General features: G+C 37.9%; 1 protein-coding gene across 3 annotated transcripts in view; it reads right to left on the reverse strand.

Moving 5' to 3' along the window:
- The window catches only part of Arhgap32 (Rho GTPase activating protein 32), a 329,882-nt gene that overhangs the window by 15,836 nt on the left and 300,129 nt on the right, over positions 1-13,917 (reverse strand). For all 3 annotated transcript variants that reach the window (XM_008841370.3, XM_017800189.2, XM_017800190.2), the window contains 3 exons: positions 9,848-9,950; positions 7,609-7,753; positions 7,112-7,194 (listed from right to left, as the gene is read on the reverse strand). In XM_008841370.3, the coding sequence (XP_008839592.3) occupies positions 7,112-7,194; positions 7,609-7,753; positions 9,848-9,950 (331 nt within the window). The remainder of the gene's footprint in view (positions 1-7,111; positions 7,195-7,608; positions 7,754-9,847; positions 9,951-13,917) is intronic.

Here is a 13,917-nt window from a genome sequence, read left to right on the forward strand (position 1 = left end):
TAGGTTTTTCATGATATATAAAGGATGAGACAAAAATAATATACACATAATCTTAAAATTTCTACTGTCATAGTTTAGTCAACTAGTTTAAGGAACAAAATATAAATCCAGTCAATGTTTATCTGAGAATATTTGGTTCTTTACCCAAGCCTTATCTATATAGCACATGATAATTAAAAGAATCAGATAGGTAGAACTAACCTTATTGGATGTTTAACAGCCATACTTTAAGGCCTATACTAATATGGTCAGAGGTACTTAAAGGACAGTTTTTGCCCCTTGCCCTCCAAGGTCAACCAAGTTCCAGGGGACTATGGAACATGTCTCAAAATGTCCTGTAAATGTGGTGAGACACTTGTCCTCTTGTTTATGGAGGACATGGAGACCCCGTGAGATGGACTTGAACCAGTGTCCTGTCTATAAAGAGGAGGGTCAACTTAGAGGAAACATCTCATTCATGCTTCCAAGTGAAGCTAGACATGGTTGAACAGAACCTTTGACTTATCTTCACATAGATGGAGTTGTTAAAAGAAAGGAGCCAGGAGCTCCTCCCAAGCCCATGTGACCCCTGAGGAACAGATCCTCAAGTGACCTTAATAAATTGATTTATTTGGGCCAACTGTATGGTCTCAAACACCCCAAAGGAAAGTATAACCAAAGAGTAAAGTCATCAGTATACTTCTTTAAGAGTTCAAGGGAATACACTTCCCAGGGGAATACACTTCCCAGACATTAGGCTTAAGTCTATATAAAAAGTTATTTAGACAATTATTTCTCATTCATGATTTCGTTCCTAACCAGAAAGTGCTACTCAGATGTAAGATTTCAAATCTTGGTCTCCAATACTGTAGTGCCCGCCTGGAGCTAAGGGAGACAACCCGCTATTGTTCTAAAATGATGGATGAATTTGTTTTCTCCCCCTATTTAGAAGCCTTCGAGAGGGAACTGATACTGATTCTAACTACTCCAACAGCTATCAAAATACCTGAAAGCAAATCCTGAATCCATCACTCTAGAGTCCAGCCTTGGAAGACAAAAGAAAAATGAGGATGAACCCAACAGAGGGATGATTTTGGAAGCCCTTTTCAAGAAATTCCAATGGACGCTCATATGAACATTTGAAAATTGCCCTGTTCTGACTTTTTTCTAGTTCCCTGTCTAGAACTTGTAATGCTAATTACTCTTGCCTTTACTTCTTCACATCCCCTAATCACGATTCAAGGACTTTCTTTTCCCCTTAGAGATAAGAGTCATGCAATTTGGGAGTCTTTTAGATAGACCTACTGAAGGGGTACTCCAATTGCCTCACCCTGTATCCCTGTTCAGCATGGAAGAAGCCAGAGCAGTCTGCGTCCCTATTCCCTATTGGCAATTTGGGTAACCCCTATAGATAATGGTGTGATAAGAATAGGAGGTAGGAACTGGCTAGGCAGTTAGGGTAAAAAGACCCCAAAGAAGAGTAGCCAGTTTCTTGGCTAAAAGTCAAAATGTGCTTGGGCCTGTTAGCAACATACTCTGTTCCAAAGGCCAAAAATGTCCAAAGTATTTGGGAGCTTTTATCTAATCCTTAAAAGATTTTAGGGTTGCCTATTCAGAGGGGAGGATGTTAGAGTACACAAAAGCCCCATAAAAATAAATAAATGAAAGAAAAAAAAAGAAAAAGAAAAAAGTGATGGGGAGATATGGGAGGTGTTGGAAGGGATGGAGTGGGCATGGATTTGATCAAAACACTTTATATGCAATGTATGAAATTCTCAATAAAGTTTTTGTGAAAGTAAAAAAAAAAAAAACACATTGGCATCAGCAAAAATTAAAAAAAAAAAAGATCCAATAGGCATTGTGACAGTGTATTTACCAGCTTTTGGAGTCAAGAGCCTACTCAGTGCTAATGTTGTTTATCTTGTTTATTCAAATTTTGTTTTCTTTAAACAATTCCAAATATACTGACATTAAATAACTCAGCAGAGTATTTCTGGAAATAAAACATGATTTGCTTAAACTTAAGTTAAATTGGACAGACAGACAGACACACACACACCCCAACTGTGTACTTTATGAATTGGCCACTTACAGCGTCTCTGGATCCTTAATTGCACAAAGATTAAAACTAATAAAAAGTAACTGAGAGGCAGAAATATAACAGTATATTATTAGAAGCAGTAACAAAAGTAAAATCATGGTTTACAGATGGGCCACAAAGATTCAGTTTGGCCTACCACGAACTTGAGAGAAAGGTGGCAGCGACACTGGTCATTGTGTCTCTGTGGGCAGTAGCACTGCACTGTTCACTATAATTCACTGCAGGGGACTCAGAATGTACTATAGTTACATAGTGCTGGATGATTTGAGAGAGCTAAAGAAGGTATTATTATTGTACTATATGCAATATATTACATATTGTCTAGTGTGTAGATACACATACATATACATTATCAAGATGCATAGGGTTCAAAATACATGAAGCACATATACTATATAGCATATTGGTTTATTATTATTATTTTTATTTTATGTGTATGTGTGTATTGCCGGCATGTAGATGAGTACACCAGAGTCGTGCAATGCCCGTGAAAGACAGAAGAGGCTGTTGGATCCCCTGGAACTGGAGTTATGGACAGTTGTTAGCTGCCAGGTAGGTGCTGGGATTTGAACCCGGGTCTTCAAGAACAAACGGTGTTCTTAACCGCTGAGCCATCTCTCCAGCCCCACTATATAGCATACTGAATAACTACTATGTGCACTGTACTATCTAGGAATATAACAGTAAAGAAGACAGAATTCAAGACCTCAGTGGATTTGTTTTGGAAACAAGAGATTATCAAGTGATGTTAAACCTGATTGTCAACTTGATGAGATTTAGAATCACCATGGAAACAAATCTCTGATTATGTCTGTGAGAGAGATTTCTCTAGATTAGGTTCACTGAGATGGGCAGTGCCATTCCACAGGCTGGGGTCCTGGACTGAATAAAAGGCGAAATGCAAGCTGGGAACAAGCATTCATCCTCTTGACTTCTTGACTGCAGATGACCAGTCACCCTCTGGCCTGGCCATCATGACAGATTGTATTCCCTTCAACTGTAAGCCAAAGTAAATGTCCCCCTCTTTCCCTCCCTCTCTCCCTTCCTTCCTGTTGCTTTTGTCAGGTACTATGTTGTGGCAATAAGCCAAGTAACTAATACAGGAGGATACATGTTCAATATATAATATACATTTAATTTTAAACTTAAAAAAATTTTTTTTAAATTGAGACCTGATGTGAACTCACTACATAACTGAGGATGATCTTGAATTTCTGATCCTTCTGCCTCCATTTCCTGAGCACTGAGATTACAGGCTTATGCCACCAAGCCTGGGTTTAACATGGTGCTGAGGACTGAACCCAGCTTTGCGTATGCTAGGCAAGCACTATCTACCAACTGTGCTACATCTGGAGCCCAGTATATAATATATGATAGGAAAAAACTGAATGTTCACAGAAAAGACTATATAGAGAATAATTAGTGATGAGAGTATCTATTCATTATGTAAAAATATCTACATATAATAGAGGAGAAAATATACTATGGAAAGACAACATAATTATGTAAGAGTAGATAAGTGTAACAGTATAGAAAAGTTATCTGTATCACTATGATAAGATATACACAAACCTAAGTATGTAAGTATATACAGATTTAACATACTGAAAACAGATGGCAGTGTATACTGAGATAAGAGTAACCACTAATTATTTAATGGACTTTCTTCTAAGTACTTTTTCTTTAATATCCTAGCAACTCTATGAAGACAGTACTATCTCTACTTCACAACTAATGATTGTTGACCCCCGAGAGGTGAAGAACTTGTGCCCAAGGTTTCAAGGTCATACAGGTAACACAGTCAAATTGTGCTAGAGTCTCTGCATTATAAGGCTTATAATACATAGGTAGATATTATACATAGTAGAAGATACAAATATACTACACAGGAGAGGGTGTGTGTGTGTGTGTGTGTGTGTGTATGTGAAATATACAGCAAGAGTTATAGGTTAAATATATAGTGGGAGGTTTGTATATGTAAAAATACATAGGAGAAATATATATTTCATCATATAAGCTCCCATATGGCAAGAACTGTATTAAATATGTAACTGTATAGGAGGAACTTTGTATGTTTGCACACAGGAGTCCGTTATCACTGATATTCTCTAATTCCCTTCCTAGACTGATCACTACTTTCAACTCACACTGCTGATTGCTGAGACACAGGCTTCTCTGAGATATCACCCTAAGCATGTTCACTATCATTTGAATTACAAGTCAACTGGGAGTGTTTCCATAACTGTTTATAAAAAGTTATTTTAGCCATGGTTTTCTTTAAAAGCGTTTTTGTTTGAAAGTTTTCATCCAACCTCAGTTGAACACAATATGAAGTCTTGATAAGGGTGAGCTGCCCCAAAAGCAAGCTGCTAAGTGAATAAGAAATGAAGACTGTGATAAGCAGAGGACAGCTTTAAGAACAATAAAACCTAAATTTCTAGGAGCATTCTCAAAGAGAAACTGAACTATTCATGAAATAAGAATTAGGTTTACAAGGTAGGGACATTCAGAGAGATGCATGTAGAGAGAAAGAAGGTGTTTGCTCTTGGAAATAGTGGGGATTTTTTTTCTTTCAAATTTTTTTCAGTTTGTTTTCTTAAATTAACAGAGGGTTTGGAAGAAATCCATAGGTCAAAACTGAAAATAGGAAGAAATAAAAGAGTTAATTCTAGTGTTAAAACATTCATAAGAACAATACAAGAAAACTTCTCAGAGCAAAACACTACAAGAAAAGTCCATCTAAGGCTGGGCATGGTGGTACAGGAGCACTCAGCACTCAGGAGGCAGAAGCAGGTAGAGTTCAGTGAGTTCCAGAGCAGCCGGGGCTACATAGTTAGACTTTGACTAAAAAGGAGGGGGGGTAGGGGGGAGGCAGGCATATCAAAATATACCAGCATAAAAACTGACCTGTAGGTATGTTTTAAATTTTAAAGCACCCAAAGGATAAAACAAAGAAAAATATTAATGAACAGGCCAGATGACAGAATGGTATGATTATACTATATACTTTTTTGATGGGCAGATAGTACAACACCATCAAATTTATAGCAAAAAATCTATATGCTAAAATGTCACAGCTGCTCTCAAAAAATTTAGGCACCATGCATCTTTCCTCAGGATAATTCTAAAGGTATGTACTATAAAAGCAAGGAGTCAAAACAAGGACAAGAAAAACAAGAGTAGAAACAAGGAAAGAAAAACAAGAGATCCAGTCATGGAGGAAGTGACGGTGATATCCAGGGACAGGGCCCAGGCTGGGGTTGAAGGCTTCACTGCAAGTCAGGAGCACAATCAGGCTGGAATGAACCAGGGGACAAAACTTATATAGGGAGCTTCTAGGAAGAAAAACAAAACAATGATGTAATTCTGACACTTGAGAACATAGTGAGAGCAGTTACTGTCAGAAAAGCCAGGGACAAATTAGTGAGAGGAGAAACCCAACTCTTCCTGGATCCTTAGACCCTTTAATTCCATCACCTTGTTCTAAGAGAGGCTACACTATAAGGCAGTGAACAGATGCTGCTACCTCTAAGCTCAAGACTGTCATGCATTTATATAGAGCAATGAGAATAAATAAGTGCTGGCTTAGTATTGATTAAAAATGCTAGTGGTAATTTAGTGATGAATATGGTGCTGATTTAAAAAATAGTTATCAATAATGTCATTTTGAAAAAAATCAGCATTAAATCACTGAATTGTACTAGAATATTTGTTGAATTATATTTTTGTTAACAACTGAGTTGATTGCTCTTGCAGAGGACCCGGGTTTGATTTCCAACATCCACATGGCGGCTACGAACCATCCTTAACTCCAATCCAGGGGAATCTGAAGCCCACTTTTGACCTCTGCGGCATTGCACAACATGGATGCACTCACATACAAACAGGCAATATACTCATACACATAAAAAATAAAAATAATAAAAAATTTAAAAAAATATATATATCTTTTGGGGCGGTAGAGATGGCTCAGCGGTTAAGAGCACTAGCTACTCTTGCAGAGGACCTGGATTCGGTTTCCAGCACCCACATGGCAGCTAACAACTATCTGTAACTCCAGTTCTGAGGGCATTTCATCACATGGGTGTACTTACATACATGCAGGCAATTCATTCATATACATAAAATAAAAATAATAAAAAAAAATTTTTTTTTTAATGTGTCTTTTGAGCTGGGTGTGGTGGTATACACCTTTAATCCCAGCACTTGGGAGGCAGGGGTAGGTGAATTTCTGAGACTAAGACCAGCCTGGTCTATATAGTGAGTTCTAGGCCAGCCTGGTATAAGGGAGACCCTGTCTCAAAAAAAAAAAAAAAAGTGTCTTCTGCTCTTTTGCATATTATAATCCATAGTTTCTAGTGCTTTGTTTATTTCACTAAATGGGAAAGTCATCCTTAAATTTAATCTGGACTTCTCAGATATAAACAAATATATTTTTGAGAGTCTAAACGAATATACAAATCAAATTAGTTTTTAAAAAGTAGATCAGGACTGGAGAGCTGTCTCAACAGTTAAGAAAACTGGCTGCTCTTGCAGAGGACCTGGGTTTGGTTCCCAGCACCCACATGATGGCTAACAACCATCTGTAACTCCAGTTACAGGGGATCCAACACCCTATTCAGGTCTCTGTGGGCACTGCACAACATGGGTGCACTTACACACATGCAAGTGAAACAGTAAATACATAATAGAAATAAATAAATTAAAAAATTAGGTAGTACCAAGGGGGTTGTAGCTCAGTGGCCCCAACATAAAAAAAAATAAACAAACAAACAAACAAACAAACAAACAAACAAACAAACAAACAGGCCCTAGGTCTGATCAACTGTTCATTCAACATCTACCTACTGGATGTGCCAAGGCCTAGAAATATATATAAAGACAAATTAACAGATGCTGTATATACATGAATAAAATTTATTTTAATTAGTTATAACTTCAAGGAAGTTGAAATTGGTAGAAATTCAAAGGAAAAAAGCATTTCACCCCCTCAGCTGACTTGTGCCTATGGCTGGACAAGCCAGGACTTACCTGTAGTGTGGTGGGGGAAGCTGCTGGATGACATCATGGATTTTTATCAACCTTTCTTCATCTGTTGCTGCTGAAACAGCATCCTATAACATAGAGTAAAATAAACCAGTGGGCTTTGCTGGTACAAATCAAGAGGTCCTGATTTATAACCTCACTCTTAAGATTAATTTACTTTGCATTTTGATTCTACATGTCAAAGAAAACACAGCAGCAAGGAGATACACTGTGCAAAGAGTATGACCACTCAATTATAATTGTTAAAAAGCATGATGGTAGGCAGTATGGGTGATAAGTTAGTGGCTCAAAGCCAGAAATAAAAGAATGACAATGTGAAAACTGCAAAGACTCAGAGCATAATAATTACTGTATTCTTTTACGGAGTCCTTTTACTCACAGAACTAATTCTTGAATGAGACCAAATCAAACTTTGTATGATTTGAATAATAACACAGAAAAACTCTATAGAAGACTATGAGTCAAAAATGACCAGTACTCACAGAAAACTTCTCATATAGCTGGTAAGTGAGCAGAGGGTTTGGGAGTTCTCGGAAGTAGAGCTTACAGAGGGAACCCACAGAATGAATGTCTTGAACATAAGGCTCTTTTGTCAGGTCGGGGACATGCTCAGAATCAAATTCATGGCTAACCCAGAGAGAAAAGGACAAGACAAAATAACTTGATGAAGGGAAGAAAACACGTCATACAACCAGAAAGCAGGCAGTATCCCCAAATGTTCACCTCTGCTTCAAGTGAGGTGCTTTTTTCTTAAAATTATTGGGTATAACTAAGCTACATCTGGACTTCAGTAGTAACTGTATATACTATCATTAGATAGACATCTATGTAGAAATTAAGGGCACAGCTTTAATATTGAAATGGAAATAACTTCTAGCAACAAAGGTTCACCTTTACTTCAGTGAGTTGCTATGTAATATATGAAATATAATGATTTCTCCAAATCATTATATTTCATATATATTACATTTGGACTTTGATAGTAAATGAATATTTTATTATAACACAAGTATCTGTGTACATGGAAATTAAAGACATACCTTCAGTATTAAAATGGACAGTAACATCTGAAATCATACAAATGACAAGGAAAACTCCTAACTTCTAATGGTATGAATATCTAATATTTTGGCCACTCCAGAAACCAGGTTTGAGTGGCAACTGGCCATGAAGTAGGACTTCTACAAGTCATATGGCTCAGCAATGCTCTGCTGACACAGGGCAAGAAAGCCGAACGCAATAAAAAACAACTCCTAGCTGATGCCAAATTTCAAGACAATAAAATCTTGCACTATTGACATAAGTAAAATAAAAGTTGTCTTCAGCATACTGAGTCAGATTAAATGTACTCTCCAGAAGATGAATTACTATTAATCAACAGTTTAAATCTATCTACCCTCTACCTAGACAAGCAATATTTATGGGCAATGCCTTTGAGATTTACTGTGTCTGAAACTGTACTCATTTCTCACAACAAAGATTAGCTCTATAGTCAACTGAAGCATGCAAATTCTCATAGCATAACAACAGCTGCCATGCATGCAACCAGAAAAAGGAAAGGAGACTATCACATTGGGAACAGACTAGAATCCAAAGGATAAGAGAAAATATAATTGCTACTGTAGGTGTACAATGACAACACTACTGGTGTTTCAGAGAAGACACTGGAGAGGACGCAGAACAGCAACACATATGTGCTGGATAGCTTTAGTGTCAACTTGACACACCTGGGTTGAGGGAGCCTCAATCAGGGAATTGCCTCTATTGGACTGGCCTGTGGTCATGTCTGAGGGGCATCTTCTTGATGAGTGACGTGGGAGGGCCCAGCCCACTGTGGGTGGTGCCACCCCTGGGCAGGTGGGCCTGTGTTGCATAAGAAAGCAGGCTGAGCAGGAGCTGAGGGAGCAAGCCTGTAAGCAGCATTCCTCCATGGCCTGTGCTCCAGCTCCTGCCTCCAGGTTCCTGCCCTGAGTTCCTACCTTGGGCTCCCTGATGAACTGCGTGCGACCTGGGAGATGTAAGACAAATAAACCCTTTCCTCCCCAAGTTGGTACTGGTCAGAGTGTTTTGTCACAGCAATGAAGAACAAACTAAGACAACATACATCCTTGAGTCCACACTACAGAACTGGGGTCAAAGGTATTTCAAAAAGGATTTAGACTCAACCCGTTTAACCGAAAACCAAAGAATAATGCTGTTTTAATGAAATTCTCATTTTCATCCTTTCATTTTTATGTTTATCAGGAGATCATATTGAATTCACTAAAAATTGTCCAACATTCTATTTTTTAAATTTTTATTACATTTATCTGTGTGCACGTGCATGAGTGCACACACATACATGACACAACACACATGTGGAGGTCAAAGGCCCACTTTGGGTAATTGGTTCTCTTCTTCTACCATGTGGATCCCAGGGATTGAACTCATGTCACTAAGCTTGACAGCAAGCACCTTTACCTGCTGAGTGACCTTGGAAGCCCTTTTCCAACAGTTTAAAGGGATAAAATACAGTATTACTAAAGAGATTAATGTGATGGTTCTCTGACAGATAATGAAATGCTGCTTAGAAAATTATACACAGATAATATGAATACTGTTTCCTAGTTTATCTCAACCATGTTACTGAAAATTAAGATTATCAAAGTTACTGTTTTTAAAATAATTTCATTTTTATGAGTTAAATAATAATAAAAAAGAAAATGTCACTGGCAGTTTTACCGTAGTCTCTGTATATTGGAGGCAACTCCGGAGAGACGATATATTCCATCCACAATGCCATACCTCTCAATGAATGCTGTGCAGCTTTGAAGAACCTGGGGCACTGGAGAGAATTTTTAAAGACATAGATTAAATTATTAGTATTCAGTGGAACCAAAGTCACACACACAAAAAATCTTGATTCTCATAAGCAAAATAAAATTCATAGAGGGAAGTACATCAGTCCACTATATTAATAAAAAAAGAGGAAATAGATTTTTTAAAATTTTATTTATTTTTATTTTATGTGTATGTGTGTATTGCCTACATGTAGGTAAGTACATCTGTGTCATGCAATGCCCGCAGAGGTCAGAAGAGGCTGTTGGATCCCCTGGGATTGGAGTTATGGACAGTTGTTAGCTGCTACATGGGTGCTGGGATTTGAACCCGGGTCTTCTGTAAGAACCAGTATTCTTAACCACTGAGCCATCTCTCTAGCCCTAGAAATAGTTATTTAATGTCATGTTTAAACTAGGCAGCTACTTCTCCAGTAATCAAGCCTAGCTATGTCCACATATGGTTTGGACAGTCTCCTACAGCAGACTCATTTACATTAGGTGGCAGCAGAAAAATAGTTTAACCCTGGCACCATGACAGATCAAATGATTTTACAAAGTTAACTGCTTATCCCAACAACATATTATTACCTATAAGTGCTGCAATGTTTACTCCTAAACATGTTTATCTTCCAGTCAATGCTAATTCTAATTTTACCCAATGAGTAAAACACTATATATGCACACAATATATTTAAAGGTCAAAGCAATTTCAATTAGAAAAATCTTGTCACTTCCTGCCCATCTTTACATTAAGTTTACTGACATTTGGCTTGATATTATCCAGTCACCATAAAGGATACTTTTAAGGAAGGAAAAATTCTGTCTGTTAGCTCAGTGAACATACACAAAAGGACAGCTATTTCAGGGTCTATGATCTAGAACATAAATTTGAAAGTATATGATAAACTTTTGTAACCATTTAAATCTTTACAATAGCCAAGACTTAGCACTGTTCATTTTGTAATACATATTAATCAGTACACAAGATTTCTTAATGGTTGTTTTGTAAGTTTAAAAAAATCTCTGAAAAGCAATGCTTGGAGGGAATTATTTCATCTGTAAAGAGCTACTCACTAAGAGCAAAAGATCCAAAGAGGTAAATGAAGCTAAAGAACAATTCTGCCTACTGCATTTCACCTACAGTACATTATGTCATTCTTTTATTATAAAAGACTATCTTGGTTTTACCACCTTTTGCTGGAAGTCATGCAACCCATTTTAAAAATTCTATCAGATCTTTTATCTTACATCTAAAACTTGAAACTCTTTATTTGGGATTAAAAATAAAAAAGCAGTGGCAGAGGCTGGAGAGATGGCTCAGTGGTTAAGAGCACTGACTGCTCTTGCAGAGGACCCAGGTTCAAATCCCAAGCACCCACATGGCAGCTAACAACCATCCATCCATAACTCCAGTTCCAGGGGATCCGATGCCCTCTTCTGACTGCACGACACGGATGCACTTACATACATGCAGGCAAAACATTCATATACATAAAATAAAAATAAATAGGGGCTGGAGAGATGGCTCAGCAGTTAAGAGCACTGACTGCTCTTGCAGAGCACCTGGGTTCGATTCCCAGTGCCCACATGGCATCTATGAACCATCCTTAACTCCAGTTCCAAGGGAATCCAAAACCCTCTTCTGACCTCCGCGGCACTGCACGACACTGATGCACTCACATACATGCAGGCAACATGCTCATACACATAAAATAAAAATAATAAATAAAATAAAAAAATAAAGTTTTTAAAAAGGCAGTGGCAGACAGTATTGAGCACTTCATATATGCCAGGATTAGTCCTTACAATGTAGACTAAAAATACTTATCTATCTGTCTGTCTGTCTGTCTGTCTGTCCGTCCATCCATTTATTTATCTGCGTGTATGTATGTGTGTGTGAGGTCAGAGGAACTTGTGGGAGATGATTCTCTCCTTCTAGCATGTGGTTCTGAGGAACAAACTCAGGTCTTTAGGCTTGGCGACAAATGCCTTTACCTGCTAAGCCATCTCATCAGCCCTACAATACATGCTCTCTAATTCTCAAAGAAATTGTATGGGCAAAGTATTATCATTATTCCATTTTATAGAGATGAAACTGCATCTTCAGAAATGATATTTCACCCCGAGAAAAGGAGGAAACAGTGATGGCAATTCTAACTCAAGTGGTACAAGCACACAAAACCAACATGTTCTTTAACTATTGCAATATATTACTGATGCTTACAGTCACAATTTACACTTACTACCTTGTTTGTGTATTTTACAATTCTAGGGCAACCGAAATCTCACTCTTTACTACACAAACTAGCAAGTCTATGATTCTTTCATAAAACTATTTCTTCTCCCCATCCACTTTCATCATATAGGAAGCACTAGTCTATTGTTCTAATCCTGTTGTTCTAACCCAGTTAACTATCATTCTTAAGTCTTCACCAAACACCCACAAGTTAAGAAACTGTGTTCTACGCTCTCACAGAATGATATGACTTCCAAGTGTCATTTATTTGTTTATATGACATTACCCCTTCATAACTGTGAGCTCTTCCAGGGAGGAAAAAACAAAACAAAACAAAACAAAACAGGTTTCTTCCATTTTTGGTTATTCAACACTCAGGAGTGTTAACTGTCCTGATGAGACAAGGTACAAAAAAAAAAAAAAAAAAAAAAAAAAAAAAAAAGGTTTAACGTGCAGATGCCCCAAGAGCCAGAATTACTAACAGGGAGGGGACTTGGTTTTCATATGGAACTATATGTATTTTTGGCTGTGTACTTCTACCTCTAAAAAGTATTCCAAGAATTTTAGTAACAAGCAAGTGATATGTTTACATAGTAGAGATGAAGAGCAGGTAGTAGGGCTTTTGGATATTTTTGTGGGTTCTTTGAAATAAGCAATCTGTGTCTAAGTGGTATGCTAACTATGGAGCATCTTACAGGAGCTTGAGTCCCATTTCCAATATTGCTTCATCACTGATAACCTCAGTGCCTTCAGATTTTATTCTACCAACTAGAAATGGAATAAAATTTGGAGTTAAAAATTTCTGTCACCAGGGCCGGAGAGATGGCTTGGCAGTTAAGAACACTGGTTGTTCTTGCAGAAGACCCCAACTATCCATAACTCCAGTCCCAGGGGATCTGACAGCCTCTTCTGACCTCTATAGGCATTGTATGACATGGGTGCACTTACCTACATGCAGGCATTAGACATATACACATAAAATAAAAATAAATAAAATTAAAAAAGATTCTGTCACCTACTTTAAAGCAAATATATTAACTGATTATAGATATAATTAACACAATTACTTTAAAAGAAAAACCAGAACTCTAGTTCTTGTGTGTTGTACATTCATGCACGTGTGAATATGCGAGATAGAGTGTACATGTGGAGCCAACCCTCACCTTCCACCTTGTTTGAGATTGGGTCTCTCCTATTCCATGGCAGACAGCCAGGCTAGCTCCCCTACAAGCTCTAGGGATTTCCTGCCTTACCTTCCATTTCCCCAGCCTGGGGTCACAGACACTCATGCCATTCTTCAGGCTGGCTTTTACAGAGACTCTGGAGCTTCAAACTCAGGTCCTTATACTTGCACAGTACTTTTACTCACTGAGCCATCTCCCCAGTCTTTAGTTCTTTTTATTTTTTAAAGATGCTTTTCATGGGGCTGAGGAGATGGCTCAATTGGTAAAGTGCTTGCCACACACGTACAATGACATGAATTCAATCCCTAGCATGTATATAAAATTTTCGCACAGTGGTGTATACTTGTGATCCTAGTACTAGAGAGGTGGAGGACGAAAGGATCCTTGGAGCTTAGTGGTCAGTCAGTATAGCCTAGTCAGGGAGCTCCAGTTTCAGTGAGACTCTGTTTCAAAAAATTAGGTGGAGAGCAATTGAGGAAGGCATCTAACATCAACCTCTAACCTCTGACCTACACACACACACACATACACACACACACACACACACACACA

This window comes from Nannospalax galili, unplaced genomic scaffold, assembly GCF_000622305.1.
Source record: "Nannospalax galili isolate Female #2095 unplaced genomic scaffold, S.galili_v1.0 scaffold541, whole genome shotgun sequence".
Taxonomy (NCBI): domain Eukaryota; kingdom Metazoa; phylum Chordata; class Mammalia; order Rodentia; family Spalacidae; genus Nannospalax; species Nannospalax galili.